The following is a 15,942-nucleotide window of genomic DNA, read 5'->3' on the forward strand; positions in this document are numbered from 1 at the left end:
TAAAATCAACGTGTAGTTTGTTTTGTTGAAATTTTGTATTTAATGTGTATTTCAATTCCCAGTCAAAGTTAATCAGTAGAACTACTGGAGTCGCTAGAGCTAGAGCTACTTGAACTCGAGCTCAACATATCACGCCTACTGTTTTTCTTTTCATTTTTTTTCTATATAAAAACGTAACAATTTATTTTGGAATTTCTCGTTTTCCATTCTTAGTTGTTTTCTTGGTTTAGTATTCTTGTGGGATTTTTTTTTTTTGTCTTCTTCTTTTTCCCTGAAGCGATAGTCATTCTGATGTCGCTATCTGATATATCGCTACTTGTATGAGGTTCAACTGACGGGCGTGATACAGGTTGTGATGTTCCAGCCACTGTTGCAGTTTGTTGTAGGGCCACAGGCCTAGTGCTAGTCACATTTTGGGTTTCCAACCTCTTTATTTCTTCGACTTCTTTTCTGTTAATTAAGGAACATTTTAAAATTAACTATAGTACAAGGATGGTAAAATCAATTCAAAAGTGAATTACATGAAAGTTTTTGTTTCTTATTAGTTTCTATATTTCTATCTTTCTTTCTTTATTTGACGATAATTTAAAGTCGAATTCATCAAATTGAAGAGTTCTTTTACCAAAACCTGCTCCGTTCCTTTAACAGACTTATCAGATTTTACCGAGTGTATGTTGAACATATAATTTACCAGCTGAAAATTTTCGCACTTATTTCGACCTTATTCGGACATAGTAGAGAGGACATGAGTGAGATTTTTGTTCTGTGTGCCTGTCTTGTGCAGTGTAGAGCTGATCTGTTTTTTCACGAATAAAAGTCTATACAAGTGTGCCTGCCTTCTTACTTTGCAACTTGACGACACCAATTATAATCCATAATACTGACGTTTATTCTAGTACACATGCATGCAGGTACATGAATCTTGCGTTGTTCACCGCTTTGGCGACACACACATCGCTCGAGCTGTACGTTTATGACCGAACGGGAAAGCATTAATTGACCAAATATGACTTGGACACTCACAGAATATTTGTACATATTTGTATGAAAAACATTTACTACTTATAGATGTGACTATTTAAAATCTGCAATAGATCATGAATAATGATTGCTCCCCCCTCAAATACTTATCCGTATCCGTATGCGTATACCGCTTATTCTAAATAGCTCTATTAATAAATAAGGAGCCGGTTGAGAGTCTCTCGCCGGTTATTGACATTCGTTTCACAACACTAGCGTGAAATCGTAATTATTTGCCAAAAGATATCAACGTAAGGCAGGCGAGAATAATTAATGGAACAATATATCTTTCATCAGAAGAAATATCTTGTTACACATAGTACTACTGACTTGATGCTCCCTTGAAATCCTATTCCGATTGCTTCCTGAACTGACAGTTGCTTGCGTGCTGTTATTGTTAGTATTGGAAGGTTGCAGCATGTCAGCTTCCGGTCTCGCAGCGACATGTGGCGTCAACACTCGCTCATTTTCACTACTGTATCATGTGGGTCTCAAAAGGTTTTTTTCGGAAGGGATATCGTTTTCAAATAATTAATTTCCATATTCTGGTAACGAGAGTACTATGGCGGATTCCGATCGTGTCCTGTTCCCGTGTTCTCACTATCACTGGGAATATCTAATCAATCAGATGCTATAAAGATGGCGGATATTTCGATGTGATTTATAACTTGCATCCGATTATTGATCAACACAGCGTCCGTTGCTTGATTACGTGAATAATTCAGGAAATATTTATAAAACTTGGTCTACTTAGATCGCAGCGTTGCCTGCAGAGGATATTTCAAGTCATTGATTAAGAACATTGGTCAAATGTATCTTTTATAATTTGCATTTCCGTCCATTAAAATGTATTTTATTTTGGGATTCTTTTGATTAGGTGTCTCTGCCAAAGTAAGTAAAAAATACATGCGATGATCCTTCGTAGGAGGTACCTTTTATACTAGAAATGTCTGTCAGACGGATATGCCTCCGCCTCCATATATGGAAATGAAACGGGAGTTGCGTGGTGAACTTTATATGAACTATATTTAATTCTTTATTTACGTAGAACATGTGTTCGAGATAATATGGAAGACACCACATACACGGAAAGCGGTCCGTACATGACCCTGTCTATTAATAGGACGTAAATATAATAAACAAAACCAAACCAATTGCAAGACAAAAAGATGCAAGATACGGGAATGTATAATGTATGTTTTCTCCTTACAGTATCTCTATTACTTATTTATAAGTTAACCTTGTGTAGTCGATTCGTACTTTGGATTATTTGTTTGATTAAATTAACATCTAATTAACAGCGATGGTCATGTAAAGACGGCCCCCATATTTGTGGCGTGTTGCGTGTATTAAGTGCGTAGTGATATAGTACTATAAAAGGAAAAAAGTTCCACTGTACAAGAAGACTTGACACGAATATACCACAGTCTACCAGAACTTTGGATTAAAGCATGGTTTTGTCGAAATTCGTTACTTGTTTGTTTGCTCGATTATTTTAACGTCCTATTAACAGCAAGGGTTATGTAAGGACAGCCCCCATGTTTGCAGTGTGTAGCGTGTGTGAAGTGCGAGGTGAGTGTTTAGGGAGACTGCAGTATGTTCGTGTTGTGTCTTATTTTACAGTGGAACTCTTGACCTTTTTATAGTGCTATATCACTGAAGCATGCCGCCGAAGACACCAATCAACACATCCCACCTGGTCACATTATATTGTTATTGATCATGTGGGTATTCCGCAAAAAAAATACATCATGGGTTATAATTAACGTACACTGTACATATAGCTTCTGTCGTCGTTTTCTTCCAAACTTCACAGATATATTCCATGGCTGCTAGGAAATACACAGCTCATTGCACTAGACAATGATGACGTCATAGATACATGCGGCGCACTGTCGTTGACGTCATCGGTTTTTTATGCATAACGACGTTTCGGCCATAATGCTTCAAAATAACGAAATTTCATCATTGGTCCAGAGTATATAAAATTGTTAGTAAACATGAATGTTAAGTTGACAGGTATTCAGCATTTCTATCACTATAAAAAGGCAAGAGTTCCGCTATACAAGAAGCCACAACTCGAACATACCGCAGTCTCGCACACGCACGTAATACACCCAACATAGCGCATACATGGGAGGGTGTCCTTACATGACCCTAGCTGTTAATAGAATGTTGATAAAAATTAACCAATCCAAACTAAATAATAAAACGTATACGATAAAAACAACATAACAAGCGTTATATGCATCAGACGACAACTGTCATGGACATCCAAATCAGTTTGAAATAAGTAGTAAATTTAAACAAAAAACTCCAGTTGCAACAACGGAACTGCAATGAAGATAAGGAAAAAAGGTCCAACCGCATTCTGCATTGGAAAGCAGACTATTTCCTGGTGAACTGATGGTATAAAAATGAAGTTGACAACTAAAAGCTTTCTACCAGTCTTCATCAAACCCATATCATTCTGAAATGTTCCAAAGTTAAAAACGCCTTTCAAAAAAAACTCCTCTCAATCAATAGTCTTACAGTCTGATTATATAGACAATCACCAATGTGCTTCATGGGTGCAATAAAACTACCATAAAACGTATTTTAAATTTAACATCAGGGAAATTCCAGCGACTTGGATGATATATTCCTGTCTTTTTTTGTTTTATTTGGTTTTATTAAACAAAAAATAACTTGGTACACAATGTAGTACCTGCAGATCAATTGCGGTTTCTAAGAAAAAGTGAACTCTGTGTTTTTCCGAGGTAGGGAAAAAGACAGCTCACGCGGGCCTGACAATGACGTGACGTTTGTTGAGAACGCCATTAATTTTGCGGAGCCGTTGAGATAATGACGATATGAAAATAATTCTCAACAAAGACATAGTCATTCCGATCCCCCACCAATGGAGATATCAAAGCTGAAGTAAGTTTGATTGTGGAGACTTATGTGTATGAAAAAAAACCAGGAAAAGGAAGTTGAGCTAAAGAAAGATGGAGTATAATTCAAGTAAAGCGTGGCTGCAATTGTTGAATCAGGTATACAGCCTTGACATTTGTTGGCGATAATTTTCCCGTTTTTTTAATATTTTACTCCACGCAGTATTAAATTCAACGCCTGTGTTGTCTAATGTCTTAAGATACATATATCATTCAAATTTGACCGCAGTTTTAAATTCGTATTTTCTTTCATCCACCAAATAACACTGCCACGAATATAATCCAAATGTTTTTTCTTTCTTTTCTGGTAAGAGCAGATACAGCAAGGTGAATAGTTTTATGAATGTGAAGCATATAGGTGAAAAACTATTAACCTGTTTATAACTAGTACAATGACAGTGTCATAAAGGGCCCCACATGTGGCACCATTTATTGTACCTTATAATTGTAATAGGGTTCAGTTCATACTAATAATTGGTTTCATAAAATTGCATGCACTGAGACTCGTAGAAGATTATTACAAGAATTTTAAATTTTTTCAAATCATGTTTATTTGCATGTCAACATGGGACAAAAACTGAATAACAATTAGAAAGGAATAATAAACAACATTAACATGAAACACTGTCTCAATTAGATGAATAATTTTATCAAGTTTGGCAATCCTACATCAATGCATGTCAAAGATCAGACCAAGGGCCACAACTTGTAAATATTGTATTAGGTGACCTAAAAGAAAAACTGTCTTCTTAATATGTTTAATACCAACAAGTTTGGTGATCCTACATCAGTTCTTTTCAAAGATATAGCCAAAAAATATTTTTTACCAAGGGCCATATCTCTGTAAATATTGTGTCAGGTGACCAACCGGTAATTTTCCCATGTGACAAATTGTCTTCTTAATATGTGTAATTCCACCAAGATTTATGAACCTACATCAAACAGTTTCAAAGATCCAATCAGGAATGACCTAATTTTCCAATGTCACAAATTGTCGTCCAGAGAAGTGTAATTCCACCGAGTTACACAAAAATCTGCCATGACTGATGTGCCTATGTATGAAGTTTCGTGGAAATATCTCTACTGGTTTTAGAGTTATGCTCCGGAAACAATTCGTACGGACGGACGGAACCCATTTGTATATCCTTCGCCAATTTCGTTGGGCGGGGGATAACAACTTATGTTTTGCATGGGTCTGTCAACAAAACACGGATATCTCAACCCTAGTGAGATTTCGGCCGGAAAACCTCGGCTTAAGGTTCTATCAATACCGAACTTCCACGTCCAGGGAACCGGGGTACTGTTCAGTATAAAATGATCATACAAGTATTATATATATTAAACATCATTTCAGTATGGGAACCGGGTGTACTGTTCAGTATAAAATGATCATACAAGTATTATATATATTAAACATCATTTCAGTATGACACGATGTAAAAAAAAACAATATTAGTTTGAGTAATAAGCAAAATAAGATGATATTTTTAATCACAAAATAAACACTTACACATCAAAATCTACCGGGGAATCAAATTGTTTTATTCAGGGAAGTAATTTCCAGTCACTAATTAAAGAGCAATTTGATAAATGGTCATGTAAGGACGGCCTCCCATGTATGCGATGTGTTGCGTGTATTTTAATTCTTTATTTTACGAGGATTACAAACAGCCCGAAGGCTACTAGATGCTCTCCTCAACATATATCAAACAAACAGTATGTACAATTACACAAAAGACATACAAATGTCGCACACGCTAACACTCACACATACATACTTTAGAGAGGGAGACACACACAGAGAGAGAGAGAGGGGGGGACTGAGACAGAGAGAGAGAGGAAGGTGGGGTGGGGGGGTTCAAAATCTGTTTGAATTTACTATATATTCAAATACATGGTCAAATAATGCTTTGTTCTCAATTTCGTTTAGAGTTTCTAAGCCACATCAAAATTATTTTGACAAGAACATTTGGCATGAGCTCTACAATGAGGTTGGAATTGACATTTGGAGCGAATATATGACAAACAGTACGGAGCATATTGGAACGGATTCTGTTATGTTTTGGACAATGTAAAAAGAAATGAATTTCATCTTCGGGGGAGTTCACGCAAAGGTCACATAATTTGTTATTGGTTAAGTTGTAAGAATGTCTATTTTTGTTTAAAGCACTTAAACCCATTCTTATTCTAGTGTGATTGATTTTGCCTTTCCCGTGTCCATATGTATATAAATAGATTTTTGTGGAGTGGATAGATTTGACAGTGCAAGAGAGAAGGACTTTAGTGAAGAGCTATTTCTTAGTGTGTCAGGTAGATTGTTCCAGTCACGTATTGATTTTGGAAAGAAGGATTAATGATAGAAAGATTTTCTTGACAGGATAGGGAGAATAGTATTTGAATTTCTAAAGTTGTAGTTTTGTGTTCTATGAGTCTGAATTGGACAGATAGTTTTCAAATATGGTGGACACAGATCATGCTTAATTTTAAATAACATTTTTAGTCTGCAATTTTTTCGTCTATCACTTAGTTTTTCCCATCCCAATTCAACCAACAGTTTAGTATATTTGGTTACCTTATAACCACCTGTGCATATTAATGCCGCCCTACGCTGAACACTTTCAATAAGGTCAGACTCTTGCTGACTACAATTATCAAATAAAATATTGCCATATTCCATAACCGATCTTACCATAGTTTTATATAGTGTTTCTAGGCATGAACGCGGGATAATATAAGCTAATGCTTGTAAGATGTTTAATATTCTGTTGGCTTTGGCTACAATTTCTGAGATGTGAGAATGCCAGCTAAGGTTACCAGAAAGAAATATGCCCAGATGTTTATGGTTAATAACATGTTTAATCGGAATGTTATTAAGTAGAAGGTTCGTTGCGTGTATGTTGTGCGAGGTGTGTGTTTTGGGTGACTGCGGTATATTCGTGTTGTGTCTTTCTGTATAGTGGAACTATTGCCCTTTTTATAGTGCTATAACACTGAAGCATGCCGCCAAAGACACCAATCAACACACTCCATCCGGTCACATTATACTGACAACGGGCGAACCAGTTGTCCCACTCCTGTTATGCTGAGCGCTAAGCAGGAGCAGAAACTACAAAGACCTCATCACTCAATAACAAAACTAATTTTCAATCAACATAAACGACCTATCTAGTTTTTTGCTGCTGCTTTATCCATTGAGGACTAAACAAAATTTCCTGTCGTTTTCAATCCTGCTTGTAAAATAAGAAATCTCAACACGTTTATTTCAAATGACATACTCGATATTTTATTTTTTTTAGATAACTGCTACATGTCAGCATCCGAGATGTTTGCAAACGACGTCATGGGAACCCAATTCGACAAACCTGACAGCAGTAACATCATGAGGTTGATTGTTGTGACAGAAAAGTTTTGCATTTCCAACATGTATGTAAAAATTGTACACGACATGCAATTATATGAATATTATTACGTAATATGTTTTTGTTTCGTCGGTATGAGAACTGGTTATTGATTTGACGGATTTGTTTTTATATATTCCATATGATTTCTTATTTTATTTAGTTGTCATGTTTGATTCAATCCAAGAATTGATAAAATCATCCAATTTACTGCAGAAAACCATCAAAATAGCGACATGTAACTGAATTCCTACTGCTACTTAAAATCTGCTTTTCGGAGGAATGAAAAAGTCTACAAGGAGTTCACACTAGAACTAAGAAAAACAAAATAGATTTAAATTGGTCCCATTTTATTTAGAAATGACATAGGCAAGCATGTAGATAAAAAACCGTAATTATTTAGGGAAAGAATAGAACTGATTTCCGTTGCACTAACGGTGCAATTTCTTATTCTAGCTGTAATTAAAAAAAATGGGCAGGGAAGTGTAAGCTGGGCTTCTCGCAACAGTTCTAGTTTTTCTCAGGATAAAATAACAAATGGAATGTACAAAGAGTATATACATGCAGGCCAAAGTCTATAAAAGTGGTGGTTTCTGCTCCTGCTTAGCGTTCAGCATTAAGGGAGTTGGACGAATGATTTCCCTTTTGTCAAAATAATGTGACCGGGTGGGTTGTGTTGCTTGGAGTCTCCGGTTGCATGCTTTAGTGATATAGCACTATAAAAAGGGCAAGAGCTCCACTATGCAAGAAGACATAAAACGAATATACCTGTCTCCAAATCACGCAACATGCAATCCATACACACTACACACCGCATACATGGGAGGCCGTCCTTACTTGACCCTGGCGGTTGACAGGACGCTAAACAAACAAATGAAACACATGAAATTCCCATAACTGTAAGGATATAAATAAAGCTTGACTGGAGTTAATAATATGCATAAATATGGAACATTATATAGTCTGTTGATAATGTCTAAATTATAACTTTTGTCATATTAGGACGGCGTGTTTTAGAATGCTGCGGCATATTTGAGTCGAGTCCGATGGCGATCGTGGAGCTCTTGTCCAACGAAACATTTCTAAGACCATAAAAGCGGAAATGTTTTTTCCTAAAACACGCTGGACATTATATGCATTTTTTTAGTAAAGTATCATTATGATTTGAGTTTCCAACATTAACCATGTTACTCGTCATGACAATCATTGTCTAAACTTTATTTTCTTCATTTTCGTAAGTTGGTGCTTTCTAAAAACTATCTCGTTTTATTGTCATTTTGGCATTTTTTTTAATTATATTTCCGTCTTTCTGTAAGCCATTTAAAAGATGTATCGACAGTTTTCAAACCCTAGTGACGTTTTTCGTTTGATGATTGCCGATGTTGTCCTCAGTCAAATGACACCTTTTCCAGCCATCCATTATTCACGATAGTCCACGACATTTGTGTCACGTAAATCTCTTAGTCCGCCGTATCCATTACCGACAAAGCTCCTTGCTGTTTGATGTAAACTGTCTGTTTTGCGTTACACTACATACACATGAACCCTGTAAATCTTGCATCAGACGTATTTGTAAACTTCATCATTATATGGTTTTGAGAAATGTAATTCATCATCTTTTCATAAATTGTGGAAATGCTATGTGAATTTAATACAACAATTAACATTTCTCACCACAACGCTCATGTTATTTGTCCAGATTCTCGGGAAACTGTGGAAGTTACAATTACTGGGCTCAGTTGTTCAAAGGGTGATTAGGCTAATCACATTTTAACAACAATTTTCAAATTGAGATGAAATAATTTGTAGTCATACAAATTGTACATTTTTTAAGTCTTAAAAACTCCATTCTTTACTTACTTGCTGAGTTTAGTGAAGATATGATAATAAATTTTGCAGCAAATTGGAAATGCAAATTTCACTAATCATGTGATTAAGCTTATCATGCTTTGAACAACCAGGCCCTGGTCTCTAATTGATTTTAAATCATTGATACAGGCATTGAATTGTGTGGCCCGTGTCATCAAAATGTACTTAACTTAAAATCTTCCATAGGAAATTATTACAGAAGCTACGGAAAATATATAAGGCTAAGGAGCCTTCCTATAAATTAAGGAATGTTAATGTCCAGTGGTCACAGTCAGTAGGAGAACAAAGAAAACCATGTACTTTTCTTAATCATGTTACTTCTTTTGACAAAGTCAATATTTCATTCATAGACGACGCCGACAATCATCGCTTTAACAAGGTTTCAAGTAGATGCTCTGAAATAAATGATATTGCAATTTCACATCAGCATCATAAATCTGATTTACGGAACCTAAATTCCTCAAGTGTGTGCTTACTGATGAAACGAAATAACATGAAATAGGCAGAATACAATGTTTGATACCGACGACGATACACAGGAGTATGAAAAATTACAAAACGGAAAAGACAGTGATGTGCAGCCTGCCGTGTTTCTACTACGCTTGGTGCCGTAATCGAACTCTGTTTTTTGCTGCTCGTACTACACAACCATCATCCTGCAACTATTTCTTTAGCACTTAAACTGAACACTTAAAAAATACTTAAATAACAGTACATACGCCATAGTTTGGGTACATCCCGGCAAGACTTTGAGAAATGGTTCCGGTTGCTGGTGTCTTGAATAAAGCAATTGATCATGTACTGTCATCAGAACAAGTCATCATACCCTCGTGGGATAATAGTTCAGTATTCGAAGATAAAAGGCCAGACAATTGTGGCATTGATGTATGCTAAGATCATAAGCAGTTGTCGCTTTCTATGATATCGTGCAGCAGAATTCCACATAAGGTTCATCATACATATATCCCCAACTGGTGCAGAGGTGTGGTACAATTGGTTTATATACGTACACTCATTTTTACTCTTCAAGTGACAGACCTTTTGCTTTGGGGTGAGAAATAAAAAAATGTTTGGTGTACTTTTGCCTTACATTCCATTAATTGAATACCGATGATATTTATGCTAGATATCAGAGAAAATCACTCGGTCTAGTTTTATCAGTTTAGCATCCTATTAACAGTGAGGGTCATTTACGAACGTGTCATCAAAACTAAGAGAATTCAGGCGAAAATTTTACATCTAAGATGAGTTTTTGCGCAATTAATTTTATGTTTTCTATATATATATATATATGTTAAGCTAGTAGAATCATCTACAGTCTGGCAATATTGATGATGTTTCGTTAATATTCATTGAATGATAATAATATATTTACATGAAAACCTCTTTATAAGATACATGGACAGATGTCTTGGTCTGGTTTAATATATCAACGTCCTATTAATAGTCAGGGCCATGTAAGGACCGTCACCCGTGGACGTGGTATGTTGCGTGTGAAGCAGACCTCTGCTTCTGACGTCACATAATAGCAAGAAAGTTCATTCAGACAATAAGATTTTTCGTCATAGTAGTCTGTGGCATGTCGTGCACTATGGCTGGTCTACACTTTAAAATGACAGAACAGGAAATGAGCAAAGTCTAGACGCCACTCGAGCTAAAATAGCCGCACGTGGTGATATGATGACATCTGTGATTGAAAAAAAAAGTTTTATTTCTTTTGTGAGTATGAATCAATTTGTTTGTTTGTTTGTTTGATTAATTTACGTCCTATTAACAGCTATGGTCATGTAAGGACGGCCTCCCATGTATGCGGTGTGTTGCATGTATGTTGTGCGGGTTGCGTGTTTTTGGGAGACTGCGGTATATTCATGTTGTGTCTTCTTGTATAGTGGAACTGTTGCCCTTTTTATAGTGCTATATCACTGAAGCATGCCGCCGAAGACACCAGGCAACATACTCCACCCGGTCACATTATACTGACAACGGGCGAACCAGTCGTCCCACTCCCTGTATGCTGAGCGCCAAGCAGGAGCAGAAACTACCACTTTTATAGACTTTGGTGTGTCTCGGCCAGGGGACAGAACCCAGTGCCTTCCTCACAGGGGCGAACGCTCAACTCAAGGCCAAAAGTGAGGTGGTGCCAAGGGAGGCATTAGGAAAGATAAAGTCAGTTAGGAAGAAGAGAAAAGATAAGATCCTAAATTTAGTCGCCTTTTACGATCATGCAATAGGGGCAGCAGGTACAATTCTAACGTTTTATTTCTTTTGTGAGTATGAATCAAAAACATAAAACAGACGGCATAAGTTGTTTCAAGGACAAGTTGAATCTTCATAGAAATCTTATAAGAAATTCAAAATTGATTTGATCTTTTCAGATACAATTGTCGACATGTCAACATTACACAGCTATTTTCGCGCATGCGCTTTGTTTTTTTTATATGTATCCTTTGTCTTGAGTGTTCATTGTCGTGATTGACGAATTCAACGAAACGCTTGAGATTATAATTCAAATTATTGTCGAGACACTTGAATTATTGCACAGTGAACTACGTCTATTAGCCTTACAAGAAAAGTTTATGAAATCACAAAACCTTAGATATGTTATTGCAATTACCGAAAGTACCAAACATTGACAATTCGAATTCACAAAATTACTATATATGTGTGTGTCATCGTAAACTGCCGGTGAACAGTTGCTTTTGCACTGTGTAAATATTTAAATGAAACACTCATGATGATTTTATTCTAAAAAAGGAAAACAATTAAAGGTGACAATATGAATATAAGTGACAGAACAACTGATTTGACAATCTAAAGTAGCTAAAGTAGATTTAAAAAGATAGTAACCTATAAAAAAGAATTTTATTGTGATAAGCAAAGTAAAACCGAAAGAGACATTAAATTGTTTATTTCCAAGTTTACTAAAGATAAAAAAATTACATTTTTGTTAACGCTGACGTTATTGAATTGTGCGTTCAATGGCGCCATGTAGAGTTCAATCTGTTAAAAAACCAGACAGTTTCGTTGCTTATCGTTAAAACGCATCGTCGCTGGTGAAAATATTTTAAATCGACGAAATGATTTCGGGCATGCAAACTCTCTCACTTTGGCCTTGAGGTAGCATCCAATCTAATGGATAATTTCATATGGCGTTCATAATTGTCAAATATAGAGTTGAAGGCCGAAGACTCGTTAAATGATCATGAAAACACAATGCCCGTTACAATGTAACTGCAGCTGCTATTAAAATGACGAAAAACAAAGGAATAGACCAGTTTGCTTGAAAATATACAACATCATTCAAAGTATCACGATGGATGAGAGGGATTCTCTGTAATGAAGCCCGGAGGCTGGAGAGTTAAATAAGCACTTGTCAACCTGTTGGGTGCGTGACACTGAAGTTCAAAGTTGAAAAAACATCCAACATAAGGTACCACACGTGCCTGACCCTGCACGGGGTCACCATATAAAAAGGCATGACCAAGCCTTGACACACGCTTTTTCAAAGAGATATGTTGGCAGATTATATGCAAACCAAAGGAGGGAAATTATTTATAAACATCCATAGAAACCCAGAGACTTGGGAGGGTATTTAACTCTCCAGCCTCCGGGCTTCATTACAGAGAATCCCTCTCATACATCGTGATACTTGGATGAGGGGGGGATTCTCTTCCATTCAGCCCTCCGGCTTACTAGTTAAATAAGCACCTTCAAAGAATCTGCCAACATTCCAAAGAAATCAGAAAACACAACGAAAACTCAAATAAAGTTCATTCTTTCATTCATTCAATGCAATAAAATACACGGAAATTTCATTTCTCTGTCTGTAACACGCTGGTAGCAAACACACTCGTGTCCTCAACTTCCCGGAGGTAAAACCTCCTGAAGGTATTTGCTGAAGCCCAATTGGCCGTCTCCAAGATGTCTTTAAGTGATGTTCCTGCCGCATACGCCGCAGACGCCGAGGCTCCTCTCAATGAATGGGCCCTAAACTGCTGGCCCACTCCTGCCATCGTCATGGTTTCCCTGATCCACCTCGCTAAAGTAGATGTAGATATCTGTGAACCTTGCCTGAAAGAAACTAACAATTTGTTACTCTTCCGCAAATCCACAGTTTGTAACACATAATATCTAAGGGTTGTTACTACACACAATTTCTCCTGTGCATATTTGTGCAATACCACTTTATATAATGGCCTTGAAGGCTTAGACGTTTTCATCAACTCGGGCACCGTGAATATAACAGAGTCTCCAAAATCTTGCATATACCTAAGGTCTAAATTAACCAATGTCTGTGCTCTCTGGGCTGTTGTTAACGCTATCAAACAAGCCAACTTCTTTGTTAAACGATCCAACTCCAAAGACGCTAACGGAAACATATCCCCTAAATGCATCAACAACGGAGCTACATCCCATGTTGAGGAGTATCTGGGCCTAGGAGGATTAGAATTAAAAACGCCCTTCATAAATCTAGAAACTATGAGATTGTTTGACAGACCAATATGTCCCAACAAAGGCAACGTCTGAGACAACATACATTTATGTGTATTTATCACACTGTAGGATTTACCAAGGTTATGCAGATGAGTAAGGTAAGCTCAACTCCTCGACAGCGGGACGATTGGCAACAACCTGTCGTTCACGACACCAAGCAACCCAGTTGTTCCATGCCAAGTCATATTGTTTGGATGTGGATTGTTTCCATGAGGAGAAGACAAGCGTGGCAGCCTGTCTTGAAAAACCCTGCTTTTGCAAGGATTTCCTAACACGCAACATGCTATCAGTCTCTGGCTGTTTTTTAAGGAATGCAGATACCTTTGTGAGGTTCAGTAGCAAGTCTCGCCACCTCGGCAGACGTGCGGGAGCATCCACAACAATGTCTAATAGAGTAGGTAGCCACGCTTGGTTTCTCCACAATGGAACAACAACTATCGCCATACTTACTTTGTCTTCCTTTATTTTGTGCAACACACGGCTGATCAGACTGAAAGGAGCAAAAATATACGGTAAGTAATCTGACCATGACATAGCGAAAGCATCATAAAAGCAAGCATCTGGATCAGGATACCATGAGACAAACTTTAAAATCTTAAAATTTAACCTACTTGCAAATAGGTCAATATCTGGGCTAAAGAAATGACCACAGATCCTATCAAATATCGAGGAATGTAACGACCATTCCCCAGAGGACTGCATTGACCTAGACAAATCAGCATCCACATTCAACACCCCTGGTATGTGGGCAGCAGAAATATAAATATCTCTCTCTGTACACCATAACCACATCTCCTTTGCTAACTCATTCAACTCCAATACATTTCCACCAGGTTTGTTTATATACGCAATCGTACAAACATTGTCGGTCATAACCCTTACATGAGTACCTGATATGTCTGAACAAAAACACCTTAAAGCCTACCATACTGCTTTCAATTCCAAGACATTGATATGACATTCCTGTTCTGTCACCGACCACAGTCCTTTCGTCATCTGAGATCCAAACTTAGCTCCCCATCCATCACCGGAAGCATCCGTTTCTAAAACAACATCGGGATCACAAGACCTTATCGGGCGACCATTCATCCTGTCTACATTATCCTTCCACCATTCAATCTCTGCTCTAGACTGCCCATCTAAAACCACACTATCATCATAGGACAACCCCTCATGTAATGCCTTCGTCTTCTCCTTATCCACCAATCTATAAAACAGACCTGACAAACGGACTGCTCTTAGAGATGATGTAAACAACCCAATAAGACTAGCCAATTCTCTTAGAGAGATAGACTCCTGACATAAAACTCGAGAGCATGCATCTACGATTTTTCTCACCTTCTGTTCTGGCAAAGAAACCGTAAAAGTTTCTGAGTTAAGGAGATACCCAAGGTGGACAATAACGTGACTAGCAATGAACAAAGACTTCTCCGAACTAATCTGAAAGCCAGCAAGCTCAAACGTTTCAGCCAAGACTCTACAGTTTTTCTCACACAGCTCTTTATCCGCTGCCTTGACCAGTGAATCATCTATGTAGTAAAAAGCATGTATACCCTGACTGCGAACCTTTGCCAAAATCGGCTTCAATACCTTAGTAAATATCCGAGGGGCACTTGTCAATCCAAAAGGCATAGCTACAAACTCATACAACCTACCCCTCCATTCAAACTTTAAATATTTCCTGTGCTGCTCGCAAACTGTATACTGAAATCTCATCCTTCAAATCAATCGAGGTGAAAAAATCACCCCTCTCTACCGATTCCAAAACAACCTCCAAAGTCTCTTGTTTGAAATGATGGTAAACAATGAATTCATTCAACCTCTTTAAATTGATAACAGGCCTGAATTTACCATTCTTCTTCTGGACCAGAAACAAATTTGAAACAAACTCGCCTTCCTCATGCAATGACCGAGTTATTGCCCCTTTAGATATTAAATCATTCACTTCAGAATCAATAATCTCCATCTCGTCCTTACTAAAAGATATTGGTCCAGGCAACTTTCGTTGCACTGGAATCTCATTAAACTCAAGTGTAAGTCCACTCACTGTTTCCAAAATCCATTCATCATCCGTCAAAGACTGCCAAAAATCTAAATGTTTCTTAATTCTACCAGATGGAACACCTACCTTGGGAGCTATTCTTTCTTTTGGCTCTGACTCTGGTTTTGGTTCTGGCTCTGTTGTATACTGACGGGTCGCCGTTGACCTCGACCCCCCTGCCTGACCG

The 15,942-nt window shown here is 37.4% G+C and overlaps 1 protein-coding gene across 1 annotated transcript; it reads right to left on the minus strand.

Moving 5' to 3' along the window:
* Positions 1-14,635: 14,635 nt before the first annotated feature.
* LOC138334551 (uncharacterized) lies at positions 14,636-15,346 on the minus strand. The gene has a single exon (XM_069283202.1). It carries the CDS (start codon positions 15,344-15,346, stop codon positions 14,636-14,638), a length of 711 nt encoding a protein of 236 aa, XP_069139303.1.
* Between the last annotated feature and the right edge of the window lie 596 nt (positions 15,347-15,942).

The sequence above is a fragment of the Argopecten irradians genome, chromosome 11 (genome assembly GCF_041381155.1).
Source record: "Argopecten irradians isolate NY chromosome 11, Ai_NY, whole genome shotgun sequence".
NCBI lineage: Eukaryota > Metazoa > Mollusca > Bivalvia > Pectinida > Pectinidae > Argopecten > Argopecten irradians.